The sequence below is a fragment of the Harpia harpyja genome, chromosome 11 (genome assembly GCF_026419915.1).
Source record: "Harpia harpyja isolate bHarHar1 chromosome 11, bHarHar1 primary haplotype, whole genome shotgun sequence".
In the NCBI taxonomy this organism is placed as follows: domain Eukaryota; kingdom Metazoa; phylum Chordata; class Aves; order Accipitriformes; family Accipitridae; genus Harpia; species Harpia harpyja.
In genome coordinates, this window is record NC_068950.1 from 44,340,492 (window position 1) to 44,360,327 (window position 19,836).

At 41.0% G+C, this 19,836-nt stretch overlaps 1 protein-coding gene across 3 annotated transcripts in view; it reads left to right on the plus strand.

Moving 5' to 3' along the window:
* Positions 1-19,836, plus strand: part of MIER1 (MIER1 transcriptional regulator) — a 43,370-nt gene that overhangs the window by 3,453 nt on the left and 20,081 nt on the right. For all 3 annotated transcript variants that reach the window (XM_052802659.1, XM_052802658.1, XM_052802657.1), the window contains 2 exons: positions 15,287-15,311; positions 16,886-17,031. In XM_052802659.1, coding sequence (XP_052658619.1) covers positions 16,933-17,031 — 99 coding nt within the window. In that variant the 5' untranslated portion in view covers positions 15,287-15,311; positions 16,886-16,932. The remainder of the gene's footprint in view (positions 1-15,286; positions 15,312-16,885; positions 17,032-19,836) is intronic.

Here is a 19,836-nt window from a genome sequence, read left to right on the forward strand (position 1 = left end):
GGGTCTGTGAAGGCTTTGATCCACCTGTGGGATGAGTTCAATAGCACAGGGGTGGCAGCAGCAGTGTAGGCTTGGCTGACATTCGTTCACAGCCATTGAATTGCGCAGACAGCTGTTTGCATGGCTGCACTGCGTTCTGGATTGGGAAACAGAATTTAAAAAAAATAATACTTTCTTTCAGTGATTTAAGCTAGGAGCAATGTCCTGAATATGGTTCCTAGCACGGTTTAGGAAGTATATAGGGGATAGGATGGGTAGTCTCCTTAGCACGGCATTGCCACTGAAGGTCTGGTACCAACCATCTGCCTAGAGGAACTGAAGATGACTGCCACTACGTGGTGGTGCACTAGGTATGCTGGAGGAGGGGTGTGTTAGGAAAGTAATGCGCTGCATAATGCGATGTGGGGAGAGAGCGAGGGAAGACTGATAATTCAGGCAGCCCTAGGACTCGCCTGGCTCGGCAGACGAGGGGCCTGGGACCAGCCTGGCTTTGAAAATGTGGGTGGAAAGTAAGACTGCTGTTGTGCCTCTTGCCCTCTTCCCCATCCCTCCCCAGTGGAAAAACCTTGTGCTGACTCTTCTGAAGGAATGCACAGGAACTCAACCTTCAGTCAGGAAAGATCCTGTTGCGTTCTAGAGAATCAGCCAGCACTTAATGCTAGACATACAAACCTCAAAAAATAAACAATATAAATGTGAAACTTTGAGTTTGACAGAAAGGCTCTTCAGACAGGAGCTCTCAGCCTGGTAAGTAAGTAAATGACTCCAGAAAGTGAAACTAAATTAACTAAAAATGCTGTTTCACTTTTGTAGAAGCCTACCAGTTTGAATACAGGACAGACAAAAAGAAAAAAAAAAAAAAAGAAAGGATTTTGAATATATATTAAACTGGGTTTAGATTTGGGATTAATAAGCTGTGTTAGGGTTTCATTTTACTTTGAAGCATGCTCACGTGATTGGTTTGAGTCCTAATATTCCAACACGTTAGAAGGTTATTCTAGTCCTAAATGGAAAGAAATCATCTCTAACTTAAGATGAGCTCAAGCTTTGTGAACATTACCATATCATGCATTAAGCTGCTTATTTAGTCTTTGTGGTGGAGTGAATGCTGATACATGCATATTTTTTTCCAAATACGAGTATTTTAATGTCTATTGAGAAGAAAAGATTTTTGACTGAAAAGCTTGATCAGTAGTTGAAAGCGAATGCTGTTTATTCAGCCATTATAATGTTTGAATAAAATGTAAGTGAGAATGAGATCTTCTGATTCCAAAAACTTGAAGAGCTGGGGTCAGACTTTTGTGTTGAAAAGACAGGCAGCTAAATACCTACTGTAATTCTCAGAAGCGCTGAGCTCCTGGTGTTACTTTATTTTGTTCCATGATAGGATCCACCAGTCAGGTTGCAACAGGCAACAGGATTCTAAACAGGCAAAACTAATGGGAAAATGATGAGGTGTTTTTTTTGGTGTGGGTTTTTTTGGTTTGTTTTTTTTTTTTTTTAACTAACTTGCTGAAAAATAAGAGAAGTACCAGGGCTGCCGTGTGGGAAAGAGGGTGGTCATGTTTGGTTAGAGGTGGGCTGGGAGAGGTAGGGACATAGTATCCCTGATTTTGATTGGCATAGCTTGGTTTAAATTTCAAGCTGATGTTAATGTTGGGTTGAGGGGGGATGGACAACGGCTGAGGTGGTCTTAACAGCTCCTCACTGCCTGGAAGGGGAGATCCTGCTCCTTCTGCTGCTTTTGCTTAGATGCTTCCTGAACTTCTACCGTGGGCTGATTCGGCTCCCTAGCTTAGGAAGAAGTGAAAAGCTTCCTGCAGGGTAACCCGTTGTATCAGCTAATGGAAAGATCCAAGAGAGACTAGAGCTGGCGTGAGGGATGGCGTGGGGCAGAAGAACCAGTCGTGGAGATCGGTGGGAGGATGACCTGTTCCTCCTTCCAAAAATGTCAAGCTATGAGATTGACTCAGCTTCTCCTCAGCCAGTACCCTTGTCTTGTGCAGCTCTGACTCTGATCGCAGGAAGCTCTTCACCGTTACTGTTGCTGAAAAATACGGTCCTGTTTCTCCCAACTCTTCAGCAGGCAGTTGACCACCTTCATGCCAGCTCCTAGTGTTTCTCGCCCCTCAGTGAGGTTATTCAGCTTTCTGACCTGCTACAATAAGAACTTAAGTTTTTCCTTCTGCAGAGTGTATTTCTGTGGGGTTAAAAATTTGAACTGGTGGCCTAAGGTGTCAGGCAAGTATGGGAAGAAGCAGGAGCATGCGTGTCTTGGAGAGGAGCAGGACCACTTCTCTTCTGGTGTCGGTGGACGGTTAAACTGACTCAGCCTGATTTCTTTGAATGCACTTTAATGTTTGGATTTCTGAAAGTTTAGTTGCTTTTGGCCAGAAAATCAGTTTATTAACATTGTGTGGCAGTGCTTTAATAAGTCATCTTTAAATTCATAACGTCTGGTAAAATTTTCCTTTTTTTCTGAATGTTATACTTCTTTCAGTTGAAGAGTTTTAAACTTTGTGAATGTAACTGAATTCTAGTTTTCATATGCAGCTTGAAACAACTTCAGGACATAATGTTTAAGAAATACATGATCTAATAACCATTGCTAATGACTTTTTAACATTCTTAATCTTTGTATTTTTATTAAGCTATGCTATTACCTTAAAACAATATGCATAAATGCGTAATAGCCTCCCCTGTAAGAAGCAGTAGTAAAGGTAACACGATCACTAATGTGGTTGCGAATTGAGGTGTTTAAACAGGAAGGGGGGACAGAGCTTTTGAATAACGCCTGGATATAAAATAAGGTCAAAATAGATTAAATCAAGGTTTCCTGCTGACTGATCTAAATCATGATTAGAATTGGCGATTCACATCAGTCCATCCTGTTGAGCGCAAATTTTTTTTTTTGTCATTTGATCTTAGCTTTAACTAATAGTCTTTTTTGTTTGTTTCATTTTGGAGCAGTTTTTGTAGAATACTTCAGAGAAGTATCTGTGAACCTAATGTAGATCTGGGAATTCAGTTTTCTCACTTCCTTGGTGAGAGTATAAACTGCAGAGTGGTTGGTTATAGTCACTGATTGTATTCCCTCAGTTTTTCTGACAAGGGAAAACAATAGCATTTAGCATTCTGCATTTCTCATCGTGGAAAACAGTGTGGGTTTTTTCTGTCTTAACAGAAGAGTTTTGTGGACTTTTTTGTGTGTGATTGAATATTGATGTTTGTGGGCTTACTGCTTGGGACTTTGAGTTCTTTCTAATACAGCAGAGGGATTTTAGGTAGACAGTGGAATTGTTGAAAGGTTCAGTTTCTTTTTGAGCTTGTTCCTGGCCAGAAGCCCCAGTCTGTATTAATATTTCACTACTAATCCATTCATGTCACAAATTGTGCATAAGAACGTTTTCTTGTGGTGCTTGGTATATATGACTGTATCTGGTTTCATCTGAAATCCTGTGGTAGGATGTGCTCACTCCATAGACTTCCAATTTTTCTTAGCAAGAAGTTTCAGAATATTACAGGAAGTTGAGGCTGATGCTGTACTTTGTAGTGGAAATGAACAATAAATAGTTAGAAAATGTCCGGATGAAAATGCATGCTTCAGATGAGAGATGGTATTCTGATTACCTGTTGCAGTCATGCTTCGTAGTACTCCTTGAAAATGGAAGTTCTCTTGGTGAAGTTCTGGTGAGCATAATGTCCTGTCAACCAAGGCATTCCCCTTTGGCTGCAGCTTCCTCCATCGAGCAGCCTTCCTCAGTTAGCCTTACAGTGTCAGCGCTCGTTTAGTTTTTCTGATGACTCAGTCCTTTAGGTAAATCACTGCACATTGGTTATTGAGCATGGATGACTACCCTGGGATACAATTGGTGGTTCCTGGTTCCAGTCATCCACTCTGCTTGAAGGAGAATGAGAATCAGTTCCACTTTATTGTAAATATGTTAAGTTAGTGTGTGATGTCAGCAGATGATTCAGCAGCAGCAGCATGGTCATGAGCCACTGGACAGAAGCTGCGTTTACCACCCTAAAGTGTGCTGTCTCTTCATTTGACTTGGAACCCTGAAAAACGTAGCTACATCTGCTCTTCAGTACTTCTTGCAGAGGTCTGTGCTCACCTTGGGTGTGAGTGTTCAGGCTGGCGAGGTGGTTAGTCCCTCTAGTTCAGAGATCTCTAAGGGGTGATCTGAAGCTGCCCTGACAGTCTTATGTCATTGTCATCTGTCTGTCCTGCCATGTTTTGCCCCTGGACTTCAGAGGTGCCATTTCCTCTTGCTGGAGGCTACTTCTTCTGTGGCAAGTGTGGCAGAAAAGAAAGCATGACGGCGTCACTCTTCAGAAGCCTGTAAGTTCGTACAGATTCACTTTGGTTGCACCTTTGCTTTGTTGCTCCTGCTGTGACATGATAACCTCTGACAGAAGTGTGGAGCAGATAGCAGGCTGGAAAAAGTTAAATCACCCCAGGGAGAGTCATCACCTGACATCCTTCAGCCTTCTGTGTTCCCTTGAATCACTGCTGGGTTTTTTTTTTGCCTTTTTTTTTTTTTTCTTTTAAAGTATCAGCTGCTACTTTTTTTAGAGGGGCGGTGGAAATACCTTTCTATTTAAGAATTTCCACTAGTATTTACAATACTGAAGATGTCCCCAGGTGATACAGTGATTTCACTGGCAAAACTGACTTAAAAAGGCTGCTTAAGAAAGGCTGCAGTTTGCTTCCCCTCAGGTGTGCCACTGCAGATTTAGGGAGCTGTGTTGCAAACCAAACCTCTGAAAGATCCACGTTAACAATATCCCCTGTGAAATACTGTGTATCATCTGCTTCCCCTTTCCAGTCTTTTCCTGGTGAAGAGATTTAGGTAGATTGATAACAGGACTGAGTCAGCTGCATTAAAGCCCAACCTGTGGTTCTTGCCAGTTGGGTGCTCTGAAACTGATCGGGCAGCTTCTCCAGAAAAAATGAGTCTGTGGTTTTTTAGTTTTTTTTTTTTTATTATGTAGTAATAAACAGAACCAAACCTTACCCAGTATTTTTCTTGGAAGAAGCAGGCAGGGAGAGGGAAGCGAGCAAATAAGTAGTTTTTCAGGGCTACCTGCAAAATCTCAAAACTCAGGATTGAGATAATTTGGGGTGGAAGGGACCTCAGGAGGTCTCTGGTCCAACCTTCTGCTTACAGCAGGGTGTGTTCTGAGGTCTGACCAGCTTACTCAGGGCTGTCTCCAGTCTGGTCTTGAAAACCTCCAGGGAAAGAGACTGGGCAACTTGTTCTAACGCTTGGCTGTCCTCGTGGGGGAAAAAGTCGTCTTTATAAACTCTTAAGTCAGAGGACCTTTGCTAAGGTGGTAGTTTCAAGGCTTAGATGTACACGTTTAAGATCTGTGAGTTGAAACATTGCATTTGATCTTTGTGTTCTGGAAGTACAAGAATTTTCTCATTTAGCAACCAAACTAAAAAAAGTAAAAATCCATGTATATAAAGGCTTCCATTTCATGTGCAGAAGGACTTGGGTGTCATTGTAGTTCTGGCTGTAGAAGCGTTTGCATATAAAACTATTAAATGAGGGGCAGCAGTATTTTTTAATTTTTCTTTTTTTTTTTTTTTCTTCCCCTTCAATATGTTGCTATTTTCTTCCCAAGGTAAAAATGAGGCAAACCACTTTCTGACACTTAGGTTATTTTGATATACAACACAGGGAGAGAGTGACAGGCTGGAACTGTAAGCCTTCCACTGAAATACCTGTTTATGAAAAGGGCCACGTGCCCTCTTAAGATGTTCTTTGCCATTTTAACTAGTCGTTTTCTCCAGGCTATCATTTAGCTTAGCTCACTGGAGAGTTTATTAAATGGCTGCCCCAGTCACTTCGTAAGACTTCCAACAGTTCAGGCATGGGTCTTACACGCTTTTTTTAGCTGACGAGCTGCTGTTCTTGTTTGAACTGCAGGGTTGGTGTCTAAACTATGTGTATTCAAAACTTCGTATTTCATGCAGTCTTTGAATATTATTCATGTAACTGTATATCTGCATTTTGGGAATAAATGTGATTTGTTACGAACAGAATGCACATTACTACTTGCAGATCAGCAGTTTACTTTTAATTAGTCTGCTTGGTGGAATGTAGCTTTAGTGATGTTGAAGCCACATACATGTATACCTGTGAGGTAATGACGTGTACCCTCTACCCACTGCTTATGCTTCATTCTTTGTGGTGTTAGATAATAGGCAACGCTGCTGCATTTTAAGGTTTGGTTGCCAGTTTAATATTAAAGTTTTCTGTGCCCCAAATGTTGCTAAAGCAAGCCACTGCAACCCAGAAGTTAACTTTGGTATTTTCCTGTAGCAGAGTTCCAAAGACCTGAGCATCTACTTGATGAATTTGTCAGGCTTATTGCTATCAATATAGACAATTTAATTTTAGTTTTTAACTGTTTTATGTAACACTTAAAGAGCTATTAAAGGTAACTGAATAAATTTGAACAGGATGTATATTTATCGTTGTCTTGTAGGGACTGCAGATACTGCTAATTTTAAGATGTTTCATTATTAATTGATTATATTAAACAGCATGAAAGATGTTAGCAAATACAACACTAGGTTTGTGGGTGGAAGTGAAACTGTTCAGGTGTTTCTTTGCAGGCTGTAGGAGAAATGTAAAGAGAGAAAACTCAGTTCATTACTTCCACAGCTTTCACATTTTGGAGTATCCCATTCCAGTCCAAGCAGCTATGAAGTACTGGAATAAGACACAAAAATCTGCTGCCAGCGTGCAGGAATGGGCATTGCCTGGAAGCATACCTCTGCTTCTGAAGTAGTGGGTTCAAAAATAAGCCGTGCAAAACTGATGTCTCCAGAAGGCTGTTTGCATTAAACAAACTTGTTAGGATGCCAATTCAGTTTCACTTTTACCCTTTAACTTCCATCACAAATTAGAGTAATACAGACATCCCAAAGTCCAGCGAATTTTTGTTGTCAGAGTAACACTGTAGATCTAGGTATTTTTCTGTGTCTGATCTGTGTCTGCTAGGTTCATTGCTTCCAAAGGTGTCTGAAAGAGACTTCAGGCCAACTTCGGTTCCATTTATTCCTGTATCCATACACTGGAGAATGTATTGGATATGATCTTTTGGCTCAGTTGTTGCTGCAAGTGTCACTAACCTGAAAGCACCTACTCTGCACGTCTTTTCTGAGACTCCTAAAAATACACGTGGAATAAAAACAGTGACAGATTCTTTTAGTGCCACCCAAGCCTGATGTTTTGTTGCTTGGTGTCTTTTCTTTTTCTCTTTACCATGCAGTTTGTATTCTTCATACCTCAGAACTGGTATTTCCTTCAAGTTGCTCATCTGGACCATTAACAAACATGCTCAATGGTGTGTCCATACAGCCAGACTCCCTTGGTCACTTGAGTTTTTCCTCCTTGTCTGTGAGTTAGGAGTTCAAGAACGATTTTTCATTCTTTTGAACCCACAATAAACGTTCACTGTTATCTTTTCTGATGGTGCTATGCATAGAACAATTTGAGCGTGTCAGCCCCTATTTTGTAAGTATCCCATAATTTTTCTCTACTAGGCCTTGGATACCATTATGTTTTTATAGATAGCAGCTCTTTGTTCCCATGAATGCCCTTGAGCCAAAAAAGTGCTTTGTACTTCTCTATGAATTGCTGCAGCAGAAAATGAAAAGCCACTGAAGTACAGGGGTATCCTTTTTCACAAGAATTCCTGTAATATTGACATACCATAGCTTAGGACTTAAGATCTGATAATACCAGTGTAGCCATATGATTGTTGACTACTGCCAGGAAATTTTCATAAGCAAATGCCCTCAAAGCCATCTGTTCTACCCTGTCCAGAATCGCAATCACTTGGAGGCAAGGGAATAGGACTGAATAATCAACTATTGCAGTAATTGTCTTGAAACAACTCTTTAATCATAGGGTGATCTTTCACCTGATGTGTCATGCTAACAGATTGTCACTGAAGGGGTTACTCCTGATCTCCTGCCACACACCGTTCTCTGTGTGTCTAGCTTCAAACTCATGCTCTAGATTGTTTGCAGCATGTCTGGTGATTGCATAGGCCCGAGATGAAGTACTTTGGCTCAGTGATAGGATGGAAAACTAGCGTTAGTTTTCTTTTGAGATTGATTTGCTGAACCAGCACATGCTGCAGCTTCCCGCTTGCTGGACCTGTCACAAGTGGCAGAAGCGTGCGGAGTGGTGGGAAGAGGTCAGACTACTACTTTTGGCAGCAGCTGGCCATTAATATAGATGAGATGTAATGTGACACTGCATCTAGCTAGAAATAGAGGGAAGAAAGTGATTGACAGTTCATCACTTAGACTAGAAACGTATGAAATGCGGAGATGATAATCCACAAACTAGGACAGACTAAGCAGATGTGGTAGGCAAAGCTTAGAAGAATAGAGACCCAGAGGCTGTTCTCCTAAAAGCTGCCTAATGAAGTCTGTGGCAAAGAATGGACTAGAACCTGTCAAGGGATGTATGCATTCTGTGAGGTAGCCTGAAATGGACTTAAGGCTTCTGGAGGTGATTGGGTTTTTGCAGATTTTGTGGTTTGGGGGTTGTTTTTTCTTCCTTCCGTAGACTAGGATTGTACTGGCTACATGTTTTGGAGTTGTACAAAAGTCATGGGGGTCATTCTGAACCCTAGAGGCTATTGCAGTATTTTAGCAATGCTTTTGAAGCTGTGAAGGAGGCGATTGCTTTAGCAGTATTTCAGCCTATAGGGAAGGCCATTTGCTTGCTTGAGCTGTCATGCCTTCTGCATACTATTTCAGAATACTGAAAGCTGAACTTTGTTTCTTTAAGTGTGCTTGACTTTTATGAGATCTTTTTACGTCCCACTATGGTTTTGTGTCCACTTTTAACAGGAAAATGCTTCATTGTGGTAGGCTCCATTGCAATATATATTGGAGCGTTTAGTTACAGAATTGTTGAAGTTGGAAGGGACATCTGGAGATAATCAAAACCAACCCATTGCTCAGAGCTGGGTCAGCTAAAGCAGGTTGCCTAGGACCGTTGCCAGTCTGGTTTTGTGTACCTCCAGTGTGCAGACGCCGCAGCCTCTCAGGGCAACATGTTCCCATGTTTCATCACTCACATTTAAATGTATTCCAGTTTGTGCCCATTGACCCTTGTCACTGGATGCCATTGAGAAGAGACTAGCTCAGTCTTCTGTACACCCCTCCATCAGATATTTATGCACATGGATCAGATCCTCCTGAGCTATCTCTTCTCCAGGCTGAACAGCCCAGGCTCTCTCAGCCCCTTCTATGCCAGATGATCCAGTCCCTCAGTCACCGTTGTGGCCCCTTGCTGGAGTTGCTTCATTCTGTCCATGTCTCTTCAAATTGGAGAGCCCAGCACCGGACACAGTACAGCTCTGCGGATAAGGACCTGGGGGTCCTGGTGGGCACAGAGTTGGTCGTGAGCCAGCCATATACTCCTAGATATGGCAAATCTATGCCATATTATGACAAATAAGTCCCCCAGCACCCTGGGCTGCATTCAGAGCACTGCCAGCGGGTCGAGGGAGGTGATCCTGCCCCTCTGCTCAGCCCTGGGGAGGCACATCTGGAGTGCTGGGTCCGGGGCTGGGCTCCTCCCAAGACAAGAGAGACAGGGACAGACTGGAATGAGTCCAGCAAAGGTGCCTGAGGGTCTGGAGCACCTGAGATGTGAAGAAGGGCTGGGAGAGCCGGGGATGTTCAGCCTGGAGAGGAGAGGGCTCAGAGGGGTCTTATCCTTGGGTATATATGTCTGCTGGGGGAGTAGAGATGAGGGAGCCAGACTCCTCTCAGCGGTGCCCAGGGACAGGACAAGAGGCAATGGGCTCACATTGAAAATCAGGAAATTCCAGTTAAATGTTAAGAAGAAACTTCTTTTATTTTGAGGGTCATCAGAAACTAGATCAGGCTGTCCAGGGAGGTTGGGGAGTCTCCATCCCTGCAGGTATATAAAACCTGACTGGATGAGATCCTGAGCAGCCTGTTATAGGTGACCCTGCTTTGAGCACAGGGTTGAACTTAGACTATCTCCAGGCATGCCTTGCAACCCCAGCTGTTTAGGAGTATTATATTCCAGATGTGGTTTTACCAGTGCTTGGTTGCTGCTCTTAATGCAATACAGGATGCTGTTGGACTTCTTTGTCACAAGGGTGCATTGCTGGCTTGTGTTCAACTCAAGTCTCCACCAGGACCTCTAGGTCATTCTCTCAAAGCTGCTTTCCAACTAGTTGTAACCCAGCCTGTACTGGTGCCTGTAGTAGGAGGTGATTCCTCCACACACAAAGGGCTTTGCCTTTCTGTGTTGAACTTCGTGAGGTTTCTGCTGGTCTGTTTCTGCAGCCTGTTGAGATCCCTCTGACTGGTAGCACACTCATCTGCTGTATCCACCACTCCTCCCAATGTTGTGTTGGCTGCAAACAGGCTGAGGGTGTGCTGTGTCCTGTCGTCCGGGTCCCTAATGAAGATGCTGGACAGTATTAGCCCCAGCCTCAACCTGTGGGCTCTGCCTGCTGTCGCTGACATCCAGCTGGACTTTGCCGCTTGTCACAACCCTCTGAGTTGGGCTATTCAGCAAGTTTTACATCTGCATCCCTGCTTGTCCTGGCTGTGCTTCATCAGATTGTCTGTGAGGGTGTTAAGGGAGATGGCGTGGAGAGCCTTGCTGAAGTGAAGACAAGCAGCATCCCCTGTGTTCCCCTCATCCCCCATGCCAGTCCTCTCATCGAGGTAGGCTCTCGGGCTGCTCAGGCGTGATTTCCATTTTCTAAATCCACACCGACTGCTCCCATTGCCTCCTGGTCCTACTTTGTGAGTTGGGAAATGGTTTCCGGGAGGGTTTGCTCCATCAGCTGCCTGGGGGTGAGGGTGAGGCTGTCTAGCCTGTAGCTCTCTGGATGCTTATCCTTGAAGAGGGGAATTATGTCTTTTTCATCCTGAAAGCTTGTAAACAGTGACAGAAACTTCAAGTGGGACTGAAACAACAGGCTCCAACATTTATGTATAAATCACATAAAAATCTACGCACATGCACACCTACATAAAACCGTGCAAGGTATAGATGAAACCGAAGGATGCTACGTGGCTTCAGGGCAGAGGTTATAGTGGACCCTGTTCTGCTTGTTGAGGATTTCAACATAGGAAACTTGCTCTTCCAAATTGAGGTGGGGAGTTGGTTGTTCCCCTTTACACAAGGCTCATGGACCAAGAGGCCTCTACAAGTCTTTCTGGCTGTTGGCAAACCCTTAATAGTGGCTGAAAGCAAAGCTGTGCTTTTGGGGTCGTGGGGTTTTTTCCCCCACGAGGACAGAACTGCTGCTGTTACACCATGCTAGATTCTGTTTGCTTGAACTCATGCTATCCTTAATTCATGGTAAAGTGAATGCTACATTTCCCTCAGAAGCCATATGCTATCTGGTGGTGCTGTAAAGAAAGCAGAGTCTCAGCTATTTTTGCTTTTCCACAAGTACTCTTGCACTTTGAGTCACAGTTATTTTTCTGGACGCAAGCATAGTTATACCATGAGCCTCTTCTCAGTGACCACCCTGATTTCTTCAGTTTTGGAGGCACGGCTCCCTGACGCTCCTCTTATCCCTGGTTTATATGCTCTTTTTTCTTCCTTTCCTTCTGACTTGAGGCCTTTCCCCAGAACTTTTCTTCCTAGGTTGGGGCTGGGGTAAAGCTGGTGAATCGGCAAGGAGATGTTCCACCTGCCCCATGCGTGGGCCAGCCAGAATTCCCCAGTGGATTACCACTGCGAAGCCAAGACTAGCACTACTCATCTATAAATGCATAAACTGTTTCCCAGCTGAGACCACCCCCCCCTTGAAATGCCTCTGTTACATCAAAAAATAACCAGGGAGGCAGGGAGTGGTTATTTAGCCTTAACAATAGTGTTAGTACTAGGTTAGAGAGAAACCGGCCGTGGGTAAGTGCGGTTCGTATCTTGGAAAGAGGGGTTTTTTTGTCAGCAGAAGTGTTAGCTTGTGTAAAAGCTTTCCAGTAACGATGCATGTTAATGGTTGGGCAGAAAGGACAGTTTTAAGATGGCATGTTAAGTAACATGTTTTATCCCTCAATAGATTATCTTCAGGGCTTTCTAGGACATTAAATCCAGCTCTGTTCCTATGAGGGCAGAGTCATTTCTGGAATAATCTTTCATCATAAGTCATGAGCATACTTTTTCCCTTCATATCTTTACCAGCCCTGGTTCTGCTTTCCTCTTTCCATCTCAGAGCAACTCGGTATTCAAGTCACTTGATTTTGGTGCGAGCAGTCTATGTTGTAATGATGAGTCATTATTTGGATGCAAAGTATACTGATACCACCCTTCTGCGAAGTATGCTGGTACTACTGTACGAGGTCAACACTTCTGTTAAAAGGGGACCCCAGGATTCCAGGGACCCTTGTGTGAGGATGGGGTCTCCACAGCTTGCCTCCTGGTCTTGGTTGAGGCTGGGTGTATTTCCAAGGGACTTCGTGCCCTGGCAGAGGCTGCTGTGTAACGAGGACGGGGAAGCTGCACCCCGATTTCTGCACAACCCACAGACCGAACGGCAGCCGTTCTGCGCTGCCCTGGTGAATTGCTTACCATTGCTGTTTTGCTTTTGCTAGGCTGTTGCAGTTAATATGAGCAGTTTAGCTTCGGTTATGTTTCTGCTATGCCCTCTTGGGGTGATAAAGGCTCCTCTTGCTGCTAGTGGTGGCTATAAGCTGCATTTGCAATGCTCATTTCTTTCATATTTATTATGAGAGAATTATTAAGGAAGACTTAGTCTTTATTTTAAAACTTTCTAAGATACTTCTTAGTGATGTTTGTCTTTCCCTTATTTTTTCCTTGCACTGGACATGTAGTATTGTCTACCTTATTTGCAGTATTGTCTGACAGAAATAAACAGTTTGAATTTGTTTGATTTCCTACCTGTGATTGATGCAATGAATACGCTAAGACTTTGTTAATTTGCACTAATAATTGTGTATTACATATTATGAATTAGCTGGTTTTGCAAGTTTATCAGACAAACAAAACATACCAAATAGAGATCAGTCATTGCTGGCTGATTTTGATAGTCAACTTTGGCTCAGTATATGCTAGTAATACTGTACACTGGAATGCGTTACGATAATCTTTGCAAAGAAAGATTTTTAAACTGTAGTCATTAGCAAAACTTCCTATGGCATTGTGCAATATTTTGCAAAAATGTTTTTAGTGCTTACCTGCTTAACATGAGTTTCAGTCTACTTAATTGTGCAGATGCGATTTCTCTTGGCTTTTTTGTGCGGTACTTTCTTTTAAAGCTAATACTGCCTAAAAACCTATTTCTTGCAAGTCAGCAGTGATACTGCATGTAAACTAGAAACATGTGGATGTTAGTAAGTATGGGAAAAATAGACTGTAGTGTCTATAGACTGTATATATATATAATGTATATATTTTCTTTAGGCTAATACAATGTTACAAGAGAGAAACTTCTTGTCCATTGTATCTTCTATCCACCCTTCAGGCAAACATTCAAGATGTGTTTTTACCTCTATATAGTGCTTTCTGCTTGACACAGGCCAATATATTTTTGAGTTTTCATTTGTACATTGTAGACTCTCGTAAAATGTAGGCAGACATGTAAGTGAATTTTGGCCATTGATTCCTAAGAAGGTGTATTTCTTCTCACTTTGAAGACGTGCTAATATAAAAGAAATTTATCATTACACAGAATTTTTTAAATTTTAGTTTTTGCTTTGCTACATAGCTAGGCCAGGTGTTTTGGGTGGAAGTGGCTTGTGCAAGTGACTGCTTGGCCTTATGAGATGAAGTCAAGGAGAAGGAAAATGCTTTAGGAAATCTTGGAATAATAGTTTTTACTTGAGTTTAAATTTACCAGTTTCTAACGTAATATTTTAATTTTGCATATAATTCTGGGTGTACAGATTTTGCAGTTCTAGTAGGAGTACAATCTAGATATAGTATTACACATACACACAAGTATCTATCGTGAATGTGCAAGTTGAAGTTTTCCAAATTATTTCTTGGCCAAATGCAGGCAGTTTTTCATGAAGAGAGCACTGTATGTTTTGTAATATAACAATATCCATGATACCAAACAATATCTCATTTTCCAGAAGGTGGCAGGGAAAGGGGCACTGCAGCTCTCTGAAGTAAAAAATCAGCCTTCCTAACTTTGAAAAAAACACTCATTAGGTCTATTCCTGGACATAGCTGAAACATTTGCTTGAATTTTCAAAACAAATGAGGTTTGCATGTCTGATGCAAATTTTATCCCAGGAGGTTAAAGATTGGCAAAGTTATAAGCAAGGGAAAGCAGAATTTTATGAAAGAAGACGTTTGTTCTGATTATAAATGTAAGGTTACCAAATACGGTAGGCCAAAGGATGTCTCTGTTACATAAAGATTGTTGTGGAAGTCTCTTTTTCTTTTTTTCTCCTGTATTTCAAAAAATAGTTGTTTTGTAGTCTGTCATACTAATTTGTGTTATAAACATACTTAGGAAGAGAGTCTGGCTTGCAAAATAATATTTGGTTTTTTGGTTTTGGGGTTTTTTTTCTCTCGCAGCTGGGTTAGCGATTAAAAACTAAATTGCTTTTTTCTTTTGTTCTATGAGGAATTCTCATTGTGATTTGTGATTACCTTTTGAAAGTGTGTACCTTAGTTTAAATAGAACAGGGAATTTGTGTATTGCATAGCCTGCAGTTTCAAGTAGGAAGAATAATTTCTCTTAAACTGTGCTCCCACTGTCAATGTAATCTGGCATATACCTTGGTTGTGGAAAAGGGGATTTAGTACACAGAGTTAGATCAGAGCTGGATCTATTAAAAACTAACCTATCACCTACTGTTAGTTTTCAGTTTTGTATCGGTGCAAAGAATTGGAGATGAGCAGATAGAGATGGAGAGAAAGTAGCTTTGCCCCATCTGGCAATAGTACCAATTTATGCCATACTAAGCTGATTGTGGAATTGTAATGCTATTTTCAGAATGAATTGTTTTGCTTTATTTTATACCTTCATCAACTCAATTATTGCATCACAAAATGGGCAGTTCTTCCAATTATTCTTGCTGAAATAGTGCAGTGATATTGATGCATAAAGGAGAAAATGACTATTATTTATCTTAAATTGCCTCATTGCGGTTGTGGTGCTTTATTTGTAAATATATTATTTGCAGTGACTTGCTTTGTATCAGATGAATTATTGAATTGAGTTTGTACAGGTTCAACATAGAAAAAATAATTTCCTGTGTTTTCTTTTTTAGCCTTCTGTTGAGTCTTCAAGCCCAGGTAAATATTTTTAATATTTCCTAAACTGTGAGGGAAGAGGGCACCCTTGAAAAATTATTTTTGCTGGTCTCTTCCAGTTAGTAATCTAGGGATATAATTTGATGAGTAGGTTGGTGGCAGTACTGGTGTAAGTAGTCACTGCTTTCTTCCAGTCTGTACCAGCACAAGTTTCTAAATGGTAAAATACACTGGGGAAATAAGATTCTTGTCTTTGCAAAAGCTGCACGAACACGTGTTCAGGAATGCTGAAATCCTAAGGAGCACAGTCCGAGCAAGTGCTGGGGCCATGGAAGAGACTGCTTCACCCAGCGATACGGTTACCATCCCTCTAGGCATGGCTACCTGCCGGTGGTAAGAGTTAAATACAGAGTCAAAAGTTAAGGCACTGTGTGCTCTCAATTAATACTGTTGCTGTATGATTTTATGCATAATAGCATCAAGAACAAAAGCAGCAAGAAAAGCAGCATTTTTTTACCTCATTGGATTACTAAAAATGAGGGGTTGCATGACTTCTGTTTTTAAAGCTGGTTATTTTCCGATATTCCAGTATCGCAGAGCTACTGGCTATCTAGTAGTCAGCTTAAGTGTAGATTATGAATATCTGGGGTTTTTTTTGTTCACTTCGGTACCACTGTACTTAGTGTTATTTAGTACCAAGGTTTTTGGCATCCTACTAGTGAAAAAGCTTTCCAGTAGTTACTTCAGCTGGACTGCCATTGTCTCTTGAGCTCTTATTTTTTTCAGAGAAACAATCAATTTCTTTAACACTTGAAACTACAAAGTATAGTTAACCCTTATAGTCAGCCTCTCCCTCTTGCACCCTCAACATGGGTATACTCTTCAAGCTTTGGAAAATGAATTTAAAGTCTCCACGGACACAAGTGGAAAAATGTTAGCGGGATTAGAATTAGAAATCAGGTATTGCTGAATTACATAAAAATGCTGCATCTGCCAAACCATTCATCCATTCATTTATTTTTCATTGTCACAAAATATAACCAGACTTCTCTACAAAGAACTGTGGGAAAAAAAGGCATGGGGAAAAATAACTAAGGATTCTGCATCATAAATAAAATCTGCATAACTGTGAAGCTTACTTTAAGTTTAAATTTTGGAAAAGTCACTAGATTGTCTTTGTAGTTGTAAACAAGAAAGCTTCCAAAGTATAAAGGAAACAACTGCCCTGAGTTTATATTTTATGAGTATTTCTGCTCCCGATAGAACTCTTGAGTAAGGCAGGTTTATGATTATTTAAGAAATAAGTCTTCAAAAGCTGAACATTTTACAAACATTTAACTAGGAGCCCGATGTCCACATATGTAGTACTTTGAGAACTGGCTGCTTTAAACAGTATCTTCTGGTTCTTTTTCCCATGATCTCTTATTACCCAAAGGACAGCTTTCACCATCCTCTGAATAATGAGATTGGCTTTCCCTAAGATAAATGATTGAGGGATTTTGAAGATATTTTAATTTCTGAGTATAATTTGAGTATTAAAATGTCACCAAAATAAAAAACTAAACTCTGTGAGGCCATGATTAACTAAAAACATTCTTTAAAATGTTTTCTATCAGGAGGTTCAGCAACATCTGATGACCATGAATTTGATCCATCAGCTGATATGCTGGTGCATGACTTTGATGATGAACGGACATTAGAAGAGGAGGAAATGATGGAAGGAGAAACAAACTTCAGTTCTGAAATAGAGGATCTTAACAGGGTAGGTAGCCTTAAGTAGTCATAAAACATAACCACAGCCCACAGTCTCACACAAAACATTTGCAGGTTTTTTTCCCTTATATTTGGAATTTAAAAAAACCCACCCCTAAAACACTAATAGGCAAATAATATAGATGTGGGAAATGGGCTGAGCTAAATTTGCAGTTCTCAAAAGTTGGGAAGAGGAAACTGGTACATAAATACTTAATAATGTATAATGCTGTGCTCGTTTAGTTTCTTTTTCCATATATGTGCTGGTGTAGGGTTTGCATTCTAGACCTAATATAAGTTAAAATACGCTCTGACTAAACTTGTATATTCTAAAGCACTTGCACTTGATTAGTGCATATAGATTTTGATTTTTTTTAAAATCCCATAATTTTACATTTCTTTTGCATTTTTATGCAAACAATTGTATAATACTTTAGTGGAGCATATAGGAGTATTGTCAGTTTTAAGATAGAGGAAATGGAGATGCAGATGAAATGATTTGCTCAAAGCAAAGAGTTGTCAGCAGAGCTGGGATCAGAACTCTCAATTATTATTAATAGTGATAAATAAATCTTAAAATGTGTATCTTCTGAAATAATTGCATATAAGATTTATTTGGCATTTTGAGGTTATACTGTCACTTATGTATTGTCTTAAATTACTTCTCAGGCAGGAATGATATTCTTAAATTACAAACTAGGTTCATTATAAATGCAAAGTAATTTAGATGCTGTCTGTGACCTCATTGGCTGAAAAGGCTTCTAGAACAGATCATTAATGATTCTCAGATGCATATTCGGTATACAAGTCCTATTTAGTACAAGTGATTATGCCAATATGACTTTAAATTAATTTAGTACGTTTAATCTACATTTTGGATGTAAATGATAATTTATTTCTGGTAATTTCAGGTTTGATATTAAATGGTAAGCATAAAGATAAATAAATAGTTTGTGAATCTAAATATGCTTCATCTAGATGAAATGAGAAATGGAGCTCCACATATATGTCATGTGGTTTTTAAGTTGAAAATACATTTTTTTCCCCTCATATTTTGTGAAGAGTCAACATCTGGTTGTGTAACTCTATCACCACATTACAATGCTTCCTTTATTACTGTATTTCAGCCATCAGTTTATTCCCTCATATCTTGGTTGTCAGGCTGCAAGTTTATAATTTCTCCATGTGTCAGCTCTTTTGTGATGCTTTTATAGACTGGCAGAGACTCTTGCGGTCATGTGTATTGTTGTGTGTGTATTGCAGGTAGGGTTTTTACTGAGTTTCAGATGCTTCCATGCCAGCAGGATCTCGCTAGAGACCTGTGGTTACCTCTGGTTGTGGTATAGCAGGCCCCGCATCAAGGCTTACTTCCATCTCTTTTTTTTAGTCATGGATGATAGGCAATGTAAATCTCAAAACTATTGTCAAGGCAAGTGCTATCCCATCTTTTTCTTTCCCCTGACATTTACACATATTATTTCAGATTTCCCCCAGGCTATGAATGTGCCTGATTTACTAGTTCAGGTCCTTCAGAGACGAGGTGGCAGTCAGGTTTTGCAAAAGCATTTTTGAACCTTAATGATTTAACTCCTGTCATAAAAATTGCACCTTCCTCTGAGGGTGAGGATCTTTTCTACTCATTGGTTGAAACTCTGGTGATCTGTAATGCATTAGTACTTGAGGTTGAGCAGCATCCTGCATTTGTCTGTGCAAGTATGTGTATACATTTTTGTCTAAATGGCAGTGGCATATCTGTGTCTAGAGACCTGAAGTCACCCTCTATGCTGCTCTAGTAAGGAAAAAATAGTTTCCTGAGGGCAGAACAGTATGTGAAGGGAATCAGAAGTATTGGATATGGTGGTTCTTAGTGATATTTCTTGAAAGGCAAGAATTTTTCTTGGGCAGGAAACCTGTCTGCGAGGTGGAGCAGCAGACTATCCTTGATCATACCCAGACATGTATTCAGTAATACTATTACCAAAAATACTATTTCCATATGTAGGAGCATCTATACCAGATCTGACCAAAGTCCTGGCTAACCAGTATTCCTTCTTCAGCAGCCCGAGAGACAGTGCTCAGGAAGGTGTGCCTGGGATGAGGCACTTCTCTCGGCGTCCTGAGCATACGCTGACGCTGCAGTTTTCCAAAACGCAGGAAACTTGGCAGCATAATTTTGGTGGTAGGAAACTGCATTCACACTCTGTCTCGTAAATAATAAATAATCAGGCCCCAGCAAGTTGCAGAAACTCAACTTCCTCCTACTCTTAGCCAAGCTGACTGTACGAAGCATCAGCTGGAGGGAGGGTGACGTGGAGGATTTGATGAGTGTGAGGCCAAATTCTTTACCTTTGTGCTGCCCGATCTGTGGGCAAAGCACTACTGGGTGGTGTGTGCTGGCTTCCAGGGTGCCTCTAGGAAGTGGTGAGCATTGCCAGGGTGCTGTGTGTGGTGCCTCCCTGCATTACTTACAGATTTTTAAGCCTTTGACTCCCTCCCTTTTTCCATAATCGCTTGGTTTCTCCTTTTGGGGTCTCCCTTTTCAGGGAGGGCTCTTGGGTTTTCTTAGGGTTATGCACCAGCATCCTCTTGTCTTTAAATGAGAGAACCATACATGGAAGCAAGCAGTGTTTCTCCCAAATACTATTCTAGGAGGGTGTAGTTCAGGCACGTAAGAAAAAGATGTTGTCTCTTTCTTTGTCTGTAATGCGTGTCAGTCTTATTTTTCCTCCTCCCATGGATTTGTCCATTTGATTTTTAACCTCTGTAAACTTAAGTGTCCACGAGACATGTGGCAGTGTTGTGCAGTTCATTTATT